A 13,210-nucleotide genomic window follows, 5' to 3' on the forward strand; every position below is an offset into this window, starting at 1 on the left:
GTTAGTGGAGAAAAATGATGCCTCTTGGAGGTTATGTGTAGATTATAGAATATTAAACAAGGTGATTGTGAAGTAAAAGTTCCCAATTCCTATTGTAGAGGAATTACTGGATGAGCTAGGGGTCTCATGTTTACGCTATGATAGACTTGAGGGCAGACTATCATCACCAGATAAGAATGGCACCCACAGATGTCCCTAAAACAACCTTCAAAACACATTCTGGCCATTATGAATACTTGGTCATGCCATTTGGCTTGACCAATGCACCTTCTAGCTTCCAAGGGCTGATGAACCATATCTTTCAGGATCACCTTAGGAAATTCATTCTAGTTATTTATGACATTCTCATCTATAACAAGAACTTGGAAGAACACATACAACATATCAAGATGGCATTTGAATTGTTAGTGCAACACCAGTTGCTGGCCAAGAAGAACAAGTGTGTCTTTGCTGCTAAAAGAGTTAAGTACCTAGGACATTATATCTCAGCACAAGGGGTGTCCACTAATCCAATAAAAGTGGAAGCTGTGAGATCTTGGCCAGAACCACAGTCTGTGACATAATTGAGAGGATTTCTAGGACTGGCAGGGTATTACAGGAGATTCATCAGGAGCTATGGGGTCATTAGCAAACCTCTCACTGACATGCTTAAAAAAGACAATATTGGATGGGGTGAAGAGGTCGGGGAAGCTTTGAAACAACTAAAGGAGGAACTGACTACTTCACCAGTCTTAATCCTCCCACATTCTTCTCTAATGTTTATGGTTGAGACTGATGCATGTAACATGGGCATTGGGGCTGTCTTAATGCAAAAAGGGCACCCTATTGCATTCCTCAGCAAATTACTATCCAAAAGACATCAGTCTTTATCTGTATATGAGAAGGAACTATTAGCTTTAGTACTAGCTGTGAATAAGTGGTCATAGTATCTGATAGCTAGACCCTTCATTGTGAAGACATGCCAAAAGTCTCTCAAGTTCTTATTGGAGCAGAAGTTACACACATGCACTCAACTCAAATGGATCACTAAGCTCATGCAATTTGACTTTAAAATTGAGTACAAAAAGGGAAAGGAAAACAAGGCAGTTGATGCTTTATTAAGACTTCCTTTGGTTAAACTGGCTGCAATGACACTGTCAACTTTGAAAACTGACCTATTGGAGCTGATAATGAAAAGCTGGGACAAGAATGAAGAATTAACATAACTAATTCAGGCACTGAAGGAAAAAGGAACTGAGGTTAATGGTTACACTTTTATCCATGAATAACTAAGAAGAAAAGGAAGACCGGTAGTAGGTCCCGAAAAGCAGCTGGGAAGGGACATCCTGCGGCTCTGGCATAAATCACCAGTAGGAGGGCACTCTGGCATTGACAACACCTATAGAAGGCTGACAGCTCTTTTATGGTGGAAGGAGATGAGAGAGAAGGCTCGGAACTATGTGAAAGCCTATGATATATGTCAAAGGCATAAATATGATAATGCTCTTTACCCTAGACTATTATAACCTCTCAAAATTCCAGTAGCAACATAGAGTAGTATAAGCATGGACTTTATAGAAGGATTGCGTAAATCAAAGGGGAAAACTATGATTTGGGTAGTGTTAGACAGACTCACAAAATATGCCCATTTCATTGGTCTTTCTCACTCTTATTCTGTTCATGATATAGCTAAGCTCTTCATGGAAAATATTACAAGTTACATGGGATAGCAGAATATATCGCCAGTGACTGGGACCCAATTTTTACAAGCAAAGTTTGGCAAGAACTATTTTCTATGATGGGGGTGACTCTGAACACATCAACATCCTACCACCCTCAGACAGATGGCCAGACATAAGTGGTAAATAGGTGTTTAGAGACCTATTTAAGGTGTTTATGCTCAGACTCTCTAGCTGATTGGGTTTAGTTCTTAGCATCTGTTGAATGGTGGTATAACACCACCTTTCATACCTCAATTCAAAGCACACCTTATGACGCTTTGTATGGCCAGCCTCCACCCTTATATCTACCCTATGCACCTAGTGATTCTGGGCTAGAGGAGGTAGACTGAAGTCTGCTAACACGTGAATTCAAGGGGCAACTGTTAAGATATCATCTAAAAATAGCACAGTAGAGAATGTTGGCCCAAGCCAACAAACAAAGTTCTGATAGACAAATTAAAGAGGGCGATTGGATCTACCTAAAAATTCAGCCTTATAGACAAATTTTCATGTCTGGTAAATATTTTTCTAAGCTATCTGTTAGATACTATGGCCCCTATCATATCCTACAAAATGTTGGAACTGTGGCCTACAAATTGTCACTTCCTCCTCAACTTCTCTTACATCCAACCTTCCACTTATCCTAGCTCAAACTCTGTCATGAGCTTCCAGCAACCATTTCCCACCCCCAGTCATTAGGGCTGCTTATCGGGCGGATCGGGCGGTTATTTACTCTTAACGGTTCGCCTTATCGACTTTTAAATATATTAATCCGCTAGCCACCCGATAAGATATCGGACGAATTTGTATCAATTTAACTATTATCGGGGGGTTATCAGGCCGTTTATCATCCTAGTTGTCCTTCTCACCTGTTATGTTTATATCAACAGTCTGCCCAAGAATCTCATTTTCAGAGGTATACTGGTTATGAGTCCAATCATCGAATATTCTAGTTTTACCTAAAAGTCTGCATTCTTGACAATTTATCTCGTTTTTGTCCTGTAGCTTAGGTAGTACCCAACTATTGAGCAAATGTCGCCGCCTTATTTTCCATCTCCAGTAACTATGAGAAATTGACAAATTACAATTGAACATTTATAAGCTGAGATACTTGAGCGACAAGCTAGAGTTTGAAATGTATTAAGTGGTTGACAATGAATTAGTTCCTGATGAAGCAAGGCACAAATGCGCACAAAGTATACAAGTACATACACACAAATGCACATAGTATATATCAGTAAGTAATAAGAGACAGAAATGAGCTATCTCCATCATAATTCAATTGCCAGTAAGAGACGAGGTTTCCAAATCAATAATTCGTTGCTAGGAAAAGAACTGTATATATATATTCTTAACGGGTTAACGGTTTATCCGATAAAAAAATTAAATAATCCACCCCCAAACCGATAAGCCGTTAATAATAAAATTTCAATATGTTCCCCATCTGTTAAACCGATAACCCGATACCAATAAGCCATTAAGCCACTTTTGCCGTTTGGTTTTTGGTTTTCGGTTTCGGTGCGGTTTTGAACACCCCTACCAATTATAGAGTTGTCAAGCTCTTATTGTCCGCAACCTGAAAAGATCTTGGAGAGGCATATGATTCAAAAAGGAAACAAGGCAGCAGCTCAGGCCCTGAAGATACGTTTTCCCACCTTCCTTCCTTGAGGACAAGGAAGAAGTTAACAAGGGGGAACTGATACCAAGATGAATTGTAGCTATTTTAGAAGTCATACACTGGGCTTGCGGAGTTGTACCTGACGGTTAAGTTAGTTAAATAGTCAAGAGAGTTAAAGTTTGTAGTTAGTGCAAGTAAGTCCCAGAATAGTTTATGTATAAGTTTTGATATTTACGGATTAGCCTTGTTAAATGTCTATTTCAAATACTTATAGTCCAATAGAATTTGTCATGCTATTGTCTTTTAGCTGATAATGGAAGCACATATATCCCTATAAACAGCCGTTGCTTTCATCAATTGAAGAATTATCATTTCTATTTTCTTAGTTTTCTTCTTAGCTGTAGATTTTCCTTTTCAATTCCTACTAGATGCCGCAACAGTGTTTAGGGCATTACCCTTCATAATAATAATTGATGATGAGAATAATCATTCTTTTTCTTTCTATCAATTCATCTAATTCGGATATTGAAGAAAATATAGAAGCAAGATAACATTGATGATACTGGAAACGTCCTTTATCAGGCTATCATCTATTTTCTCAAACGCGATAATATGATTTGAGATAATTATAAATTTAGTTATGTCCATCCATTCAAATTTAAGTTGGTAAAAATTAATTGTAATCTATTAGATACTAATTACTAAAAAGTAGCTTAAGTTGTCTATTTGTCTCGGGCTCTTTTAATTAATGTGAACATTCTATTTTTGGATGGCAAGAATGCTAAACACAAAAGAACATACAAAGTAAGTTTCTCTTACTGGTCAAATGCTCCATATTGAAGCGAAATATTACATTAAAGTCGACATTTGATACTTCAGTAAATTCAAAAAAAATGTCTTTTATTTAAAAGAAAAAGTGTAAAAATTAACCTTTATCCACAATGAGATCGTTATTGTAACTGCAAGTTCATCTTAATTAAAGTTAGATTTGTCACGCCCTAGATTCAGGGGTTACGTCAGTGTCATTCGACTACTCAATCCCTCGAGTAAATCGGCATTTCATATTATGTTATATTTAACACCAACACATATGTAGATATGAGTTTCCTTTTACCATCATATCCATATCATTATCACGTAATCCAAGTAGTTTTGTATCATGCAACGAACATTTATATTTAAATACAAGAAATATATATTTGCACATAAGATTATGAATATCGATATAAGCAAAATGTCCCAACTATACGAGATGTCAATGTACATACAATCCAAAAGAATAACCCACTAATATAGAAATTCACTAAATTATAAAAGAAAGAATACGTGAGTTCCTTCGGGACATATCCCAATACAAAAATAAGAAATGATTATTGGCCACTATCGAAATACAAATAGGGCTTATTATCCGAAAGATATGACAAGTCTTTAGTAAAACATGAACAATATGTACAAAATAATCATAAGTTTTGTTAAGCATTTCAACATGCGTATCCAGAGGCGGAACTAGGATTTAAAGTGTATGAGTTCTAAATTATAAGAAAAGACGATGACCTAAAACTAATATACAATAGCAAGTTGACTAAAGAATGAGTATCGATATCTAATATATATTAAAGGTAACGAACCAGACAAACACAATATATGAATATAAACATTATCATTTCAGTTGCACTCGACGACTTGTCATGTTTTGAAAACGATCAATGATCGCATCATTAGGTACACTTTCAAATACTTCATCATCTATATAGCAAACTAAACAATCATTCAAAAAGTCATCACCAATTATACTTCGCAAGTCATTTTTAATAAACTTCATCGAGGAAAAAGCTCTTTCAACTGTTGCAGTAGCCACATGTAATATTAAACTTAGCTTCACAAGCAAATAAACAAGTCCTCATATCTTGTGAATATTTATTTTAACCAATGTCTTAGAGAGATCGCCAAGCCCTTTCAAGTTAGAGAATGCATTGTCCATTTCTCGCACATAGTCAATATAGTTGTCAAGCTCAATACCAAGAAGCAGATCAGTATTCACTTCACTAAAATGACTGTTAAGCTCCGAAGGTTACAAATCAATAGTGGCACAAAAAACTTCTACATGCAAATGATGAGAATATATAACAGTTGAGCTTTTACGCTTCGACTTTCCAAGACCATACTTATCATCCATTTTAGGGATCATAATACTATTCTTATCACAAAACGAAGAGACATCTTCTAACAAAGAATTCCATTTAGATTCCCTCATTGTTTGTAATTGCCTCTTTGTGAAATGAACAAGTTTCATAGTACTAACAATATCTTGATCTTTTCTTTGCAGCGCCATATTCAAATCATATGTAATTGCAATTATTTTTAACATCAAATGTAATATATACACAAACTCATAAGATCTTATATCTTCCACTAGACTTTTTGCCAGTGCTTTCTCCTGATAATTTGAACCCTCATTTGTAAGAACTCCAAGTACATGAACAATTGATGAGAATAAAGATATAAAGTTACGCAATGTCTTAAAGTGAGATCTCCAACGGGTATCATCCGGTATTTGAAGCCCAAGTTCTTGATTTAATCCACTTCCTGTATGAACTTCACCAAGCACTAATAACTCATCTAATTTTTCAGCTTGATCATCTCTAAGCATCTCCCTACGCTTATAAGAACCTCCAACAACATTCAAAACATTAGCAAGAATGTCAAAAAAAATATTTATATTATGATGTTTCTTTTCAACAGCTACAAGAGTCAATTGCAATTGATGAGCAAAGCAATGTACGCAATATGCCGAAGGATTATCTTTCATAATCAAAGCTTTAAGACTATTGATTTCTTCTTGCATGTTACTAGCTCCATCATATCCCTGTCCCCGTATTAAAGATTAACTCAATGAATGTTGTAAAAGCAAAGAATTTATTATTTTTTGTAATGCATGTACAGTTGTATCTTTAACATGAACAAGACCAAGGAATCGCTCAATAAGTTCACCCTCTTTGTTGACATAACGCAGAACAAGAGCCATTTGTTCCTTATGAGAGACATCTTTAGACTCATCAACTAATATCCCAAAAAAATTCCCATTCAAGTCTTCAATAATTGCTTTCGCCGTTTCTTCTACTCAAGAATTCACAATATCTTTTTGAATATCAGGAGAAGTCATGGTGTTATTTTTTGGAGCTTTTTCTAATACTATATTTTTTACATCTTCCTTCCTATCCGCATACCATTTTAAGAGATCTAAAAAATGACCTCTTCTTGTAGAAGTTACACTCTCATCATGGCCCCGAAAAGGCATTCCTTCTTTCAAAAGATACCTTATCACATCAATTGAAGCATTCAAGCGAACTCGATGTTTACTTTTAATTTTCTCAGATTGCTTGTCCAAAGATGTTAGAATAGATTGTGCTTGATTCATTAAATCTAGCATCATCTTGAAACATCGATTATGAACACTATTCACGTCACCCACATGTGATTTAAGCCTTTCTAAACCTTTATTCCAACCTCTAAAACCATATGTTGTGAAAGCATCACCTACTTTTATTTTCATATCCTCCAATCTCATTTTTAAACAAGTAATACCATAAACAAAATACTGCATCTTGTTTAATGATATATTCTAACCATTGAGAACATGAAGTTTTAAACCATTCAGGATTAAACTGACGCATTATTCCTCCAAAATCTCTTTTTGGAAAGACAAAACCACGAGGTTGACAAGGTCCATTTTGTATATAATTTCTCCTTACTCTGTCACGTAAATTAGATAGATATGCTGAAATTAGTTTTCTTTCAACGGGATCGGGCTCATAATCCAACACTTTTATCCGATGCTTGGGAAGGATTAATATTATTACTAATAACTGGACATAGAGAACTTGACAAAGGAGAGCTAGAAAAAGTTGTATAAGCTTGAGCTTTGTAAAAACTCGTGATCATATCGACTTTTGCTAGAAGACCCTAAAAATCACAAAACAAAATTACACTTCAAGTTGTATGTTTCACAATGCTGTAAAAACCTATTCTTTATCTTCTTTGACATAGTTCAATTTGTAAACTTAGTCTAGCTAGCTAGTATATATAGTAAAGTCAATTCAATTTGTTTGTCTCACAAAGAGACCCACTTTATAAAAAATTAATAGAAGAAACTGAACCAACATTGGAAGCATTCAAAGTGTTAAAAGGCTACTACATACGAAAGTTTTCTTCTTTCTGAGCAGTATTCATGTGAATGCAAGTTGGTCTCACTAAGAAACTAAAAATAAGAAAGTAGGACCACATACCTTGTGTGTCGATTTGTCGGAGAAGCCAAGTTTGAACTTTTGGAAAGTACAAAAGCACAAATTGATAAAGAGAATGAAGTTCAAAATGTGGGACAACCCTAGAATCAACGATTAAAAATCTGATTTTGTATAAATTGTCAAATATAAAATATAAGAGGAAAACATGAAGAGAAAAAATCAGGAAAGAAGAATTTAAGAAGGAAGAAGGGTCTAACTTCTAAGGGAGTAAGAACATACACAGCGAGAGTTTGAGGGCATCAGACTCCGGCAGATGGTAGTAGCAGCGATCAAAAGACTGACAGAGGCAAAATTGAGAACCCTAGCTTTTTTTATTTGGGAATTGGAAAAAGAGAAGACGTGTTGGCTGTTTTTGTTTAAAAGGAATTGTTTATTAGAAAGAGGAAAGGCTTTATGTTTTATTTATTAAAAAGAATAACTATTAATCTAAAGTAAGTCAAAAAGTGTCCTTTGGAGTTATTTGAGAATTATTGTCGTTAGTTTGTGCTTTCTGAAATTCTTTTTGTAGTTGTTCGAGAATTACATTGTCGTTAGTTTGTGGTTTCTGATATTTTTTTTGTAAAAAACAATTGTGCTTTCTGATATTTTTTTTAAAAAAAAAACAAAATAGCACACTGCTTCTAGCGGGATTCAAACCCACATGTTCTTCCTGCGAACCTAGAACTCTTACCATTGAACCCAAACCTCTTTTGTTACTATGTTTGGCATGATATATTTATATAAAAACAGTAAATTTTTCAATACAAATACAGGGTCTCGGAAAAAGTCACTGGGTTCGCCTGAACCCGCACCCTCTATTGTAGCTTCGCCCCTGTGTGTATCTAAATAAGAGTGCCGCATCAAATTAAACCATGGAATTCTTTCCTTAAGTTCATTTCTAAAACCATTAGGTTATTCTATTTTATAGTTCAACAATTAATTATATCACTAGCTTAACCACTTCGGAATATCGTCATCACTTCCTTGCCTGAGGTGTTTTTCACATTAAAGCTAATATTATATAATTAAGACAGATGATACAACACACTTTCCTTGAAGCCCTATAATGCATTTACTAGTATGGTTATACAATCGATCTTAGAGTATTTTATCTTGTTCAGATTAACTATATTCTATCGTATCATTCAGATGGAGTTTAGTCATAATACTCGCATTAGGTTTTCATATGTCATCATTGGCTTCAAATCATTGCACATTTTGGCCTTAATAAGTTCATATCGTCCTTGGCTATGATAACATTACTTCGGTGAGATTGTTTCGATTCGAGCATAATAACTATCAATATTCAATTAAATTTGGATATGTCCAAGCTATCGAATATCAACCTATCGCATTCATTAATATATATTACAATTCAAACTTTTAAATTATGCGTTTTTTTATAAGAAAGGTAAACCTCCACTTACCTCTTCCTTAGCTTTGGCTTCAAGAATACGCTCACACAAAATATCGTATCAATCTATATAAAATACACCTGATTTTTTTAAACATGGATTTTCATCTCAACAAAGTAAATATTTTTTATGTGTGCTTATATTTGATGTGGAATCTGTTAATGGGGGGTTTACATATAAAATTTGGGTGTTAGAGCACCCATTAACCTCGACTCGGAGTATGTATAATTACCTAGAATATTTAAGGGAACCGATATAATTAAACAACAAGCACCCAGGTAACAAAAACTCTAATGGGTGCTGGAGGGTTATGAAAGTTGAAGGTTGAGAGATCGAAACTGACTCCCAACAAGATTAAGATTGTTTTACTCCCTTTTTCTTTTCTTTTTTTATATTATCAAGCACTATTTTTATTTTGTCCCAATTATTAGGTCATCTCTTTTGCTTTTCACCGGCGCACCGGACACCAAGCGATGTGCGGTGCTCTTCTAGCCGCTGGATTCTACCTCCGACTGAGTCGTTTCCAGGGTGGGCAGACTGTTAAATAGAAAAGATAACTCTTCCCGATTGTTTTTGCCCAGTACTACTTTTTAAAAATTTCTTTTGATTCTAGCTTTATTTTTTGCGTTTCCTTCTACTTCGTCTAATTTACTGTAGCGAAGAAAGAAAATGAAAGTTTTCTTTAAAAAAATAAAGAGTTCCTCTGGAACGGTAATATCCACTAATTTTCTTTCTCGTCAATTGCGTTATCCATCATAGTTTTATGGTATTTGTAATATTAATACTCGGGGTTTCTCATTAATTTTTATCGTATTTAATTAGTTGCGCACTTATAGGATTTGATTGGTGGTAACTTTATGTTAAATAAAGTTAAGCATCCACGAACCCAAAATTCTGAATTCGCCACTGAGTCTGTTAACCAGGTAAGACAAAAATAAGCTTTAATAACATAGTAGCAAATTAACAACAACAACAACAACAACAACAACAACAACAACAACAACCTAGTAAAGTCTCACAGGTAAGGGGTCTGGGGAGGGTAATGTGTACGCACACCTTACCTCTTCCCTGATAGAGTATAGAGGCTATTTTCGTTAGACGCTCGGCTCAAGAAAATGAAAAAGACAATATATTAGTATCATCAACAGAAACCATAGAAATAATAACAACATTATAAGAACCAAAAATAGTTAGAAACGCAATAACAATAATCAGTAAATAAGGCTCGGTGCTATGAAAAATGGGAGAATAGTGTGAACACAACATTAACCACTAGCAATCTAAGACAAACCTCTATCAGATTAGCCTCACACCCGGAACAAAGTAGAAAATGCTCAACTATCTCCTAACCTACAACCCTATTGCTCGATATCTACACCTTCCAATCAAGGGCCATGTCCTCGGAAATCTAAAGCCACGCCATGTCTTGCCTGATCACCTCTTCCCAATACTTCTTAGGTCACCCTCTATCTCTTCTTGTACTGTCACGATCCAAGATCTCACATGTCATGATGGTGCCTATCGCAATCCTAGGCAAGTCGAGAATCACAAATAACCACACATTTTTTAAGTTCAAAACATAATGAAATAAGCTTAATAGTGAAAATCTCATAATAACTTATAAGAAAATACCACAACTCGATACAAAATCCCCAAAAATACCCCAAAATCCGGGTATCACTGAGTTCATGAGCATCTAAACGACAACATAATCTGACTGCTAAACAATGTCTAGAAAGATAGGATAGTACAAATAAACTTGAAATAAGGAGAGTCAATGTCTGTGGATGCCAAGGTAGCTACCTCAATAGTCTCCGAATATATAAAGCTCCAAAACTAGCAATCGCCATGTCCAGAAGTACATGAATCTGCACACATAGTGCAGAGTGTAGTATGAGTACAACCGGCCCAATGTACTCAATAAGTAACAAGACTAACATTGGGCTGAAAACAGTGACAAGGTCAGACAGGTAAAATCCAAATGCAAATATTAACATTAAATAAATGGAGACGTGCTTTCAAGTTTAGCAATTTAAATTCAACATGGATTAAAATATTCCAAGTGTGACTATTATGAGGAATGATACATCTCTATATCTACATGTCAATTATGCATGCCTTCTGTAATGCACATAATGATAAAGTCATGTGCATACCCTCGGAGTATTAAATCTCACTCAGCACACTCAATCACTTAGTCCTCACAGTCACTCAGTACTCTCGATCACTCGACACTCGCACTCGGTAGGTACCTGCACTCACTACTGGTAAGTCAGACTCCAAAGGTCGGATCCTGATCAAGCGCTAATATAAGCTAATCATGGAATGAATCAATAAAGCCTGTTGAGACGTGCAACCCGATTCAATAAATATCACTCACAATCAGGTCCCCAACCTCGCTCAGTCATTAACCTCTCTGATAAGTGGGGTTTTGACGGCTTACTAGTGCCATTTAGCTTTTATTTTAGTCTAAAAACATTGAATTATGTTCCTAAAACTAATAAAACTGTGCAAAATTATAGGAATGCTGGTAGTTGGTCTCCCGAGATGAAATTCAACTCAAAAAGGAGTAATCCGAAGCACAAGGCAATCAAGGGCACATAAGCACAAATATGCGGCCCGCAAAAGAAATTACGGACTGCATAATTCCATTTGCAACCGCAAACAAAGAGGAAAAATCTAGTAGAAATTTGCGCAAAGTGCGCCGCACATAAATTATGAGGCCGCAAAGCTGGGCTAAGAGTCAAAGTTCAGAAAGTATGCAAAAAGACCAAGTCCAGGAGCTTCTGTGAAATTGCAGACTGCACAAGATATGTGCGGCCGCAGAAGAGTGTCTTGCGGCCTCAGTCCTAATTGTGCAGACCGCAGAAGTGCTACCTTGCGGCCGCAGTCCAGAAATGTGCGGCCGCAGAAGAATTCCTCGCAGCCACAATTTAGAAATGTGCTGCTGCTGAACTCCAGTTCCTGCCAGATGAAGGAATCTGCAGACCGCACATGAAATTGTGTGGGTGAAAAACCTTCCGATAGGCATTTTTGTCCGAGATTTTTAGCTTTGTATAAATAGATGAGTTTCACAAAATTATGTTAAGTTTTGAACCTAGAAAGATGTTGTAGCCATTTTTGAACTCTTTGTTCTAAATGTATTTGTCATAAAGATATTTCATCTTTTCTTTGTACAAGGACGAACTTGTGTAGGCATGGTACCACAATTCATCCAATTTATTCAAATGTGCAACCCTTAAGTTAGCGGCTACATCCCAATCAAGATTCAACTTCTTTAAAGCTCACATAGCCTTGTGCTCAAGTTTCACCGGAAGATGACAAGCTTTTCCGAACACCAACCGGTACGGTGACATTCCGATAGGTGTTTTGTAAGCCGTATGATAAGCCCATATTACATCATCAAGCTTCTTGGACCAATAGGTCCGGTTAGCATTCACTATTTTGGACAAAATACTCTTTATCTCCCGATTGGAGACTTTCACTTAACCGCTGGTTTGTGGATGATAGGGAGTTGTGAATTTATGAGTAACACCATACTTGATAAGTAAAGTGTCGAAAGCCTTATTGCAAAAATATGACCCCCATCACTTATAATAGCCCGTTGAGTACCAAACCTTGTGAAAATATTCCTCTTCAAGAATGCCACCACACTTCTCGCTTCATTGTTGGGTAGATAAACGACCTCCACCCATTTGGACACATAATCCATAGTGACCAAGATGTATGTGTTTCCAAAAGAATTCATAAAAGGACCCATGAAATGAATACCCACACGTCAAAAATATCAATCTTCAAAATGGTAGTAAGAGGTATTTCATTTTTCTTTGAGTTTCCACCGGCCCGTTGACATTCCTAACTTCTTTTCACGAGCTCACTAGCATCCTTGTAAAGAGTGGGTCAATAGAAACCATAACTTAGCACTTTGGCCGACATTCTTGCTCCACCATGGTGACCATCATATGGTGAAGAATGACAAGTTCCAAGAATTTCACCTTGCTCTTATTCCGGTACACATCTTCTAATCACCCCATCCGTACAAATCCGGAAAAGGTATGGTTCATCCCAATAATAATCTTGACAATCCCGTTTGAGCTTCTTCTTTTGGTTTGAAGAGAACTCATCCAGAATGATACCACACACAAGGAAATTTGCTAGATTCGTTGTCATGGCCCAAAATCTCATACGTCGTGA

General features: G+C 36.1%; 1 protein-coding gene across 1 annotated transcript; it reads right to left on the reverse strand.

The window, feature by feature from the left end:
* Window positions 1-2,721: 2,721 nt before the first annotated feature.
* On the reverse strand, window positions 2,722-6,886 carry LOC107798493 (uncharacterized). The gene is made up of 5 exons (XM_016621498.2): window positions 6,571-6,886; window positions 6,260-6,435; window positions 5,484-6,184; window positions 5,246-5,372; window positions 2,722-2,763 (listed from the first exon to the last, which is right to left on the reverse strand). The coding sequence occupies exons 1-5, from the start codon at window positions 6,884-6,886 to the stop codon at window positions 2,722-2,724; spliced, it is 1,362 nt and encodes a 453-aa protein (XP_016476984.2).
* Window positions 6,887-13,210: the final 6,324 nt, after the last annotated feature.

The sequence above is a fragment of the Nicotiana tabacum genome, chromosome 23 (genome assembly GCF_000715075.1).
Source record: "Nicotiana tabacum cultivar K326 chromosome 23, ASM71507v2, whole genome shotgun sequence".
In the NCBI taxonomy this organism is placed as follows: domain Eukaryota; kingdom Viridiplantae; phylum Streptophyta; class Magnoliopsida; order Solanales; family Solanaceae; genus Nicotiana; species Nicotiana tabacum.

Bases quoted from the DNA above. Each gene is read 5' to 3' on its own strand.
- LOC107798493 (XM_016621498.2), bottom strand. From the start codon at position 6,886: ATGAGATTGGAGGATATGAAAATAAAAGTAGGTGATGCTTTCACAACA. The intron at 6,436-6,570 runs GTCATTTTTTAG...ATTCTTGAGTAG, and splicing joins TGTAACTTCTACAAGAAGAG to AAGAAACGGCGAAAGCAATT. The intron at 5,373-5,483 runs GTATGGTCTTGG...GGAGCTTAACAG, and splicing joins ATCCCTAAAATGGATGATAA to TCATTTTAGTGAAGTGAATA.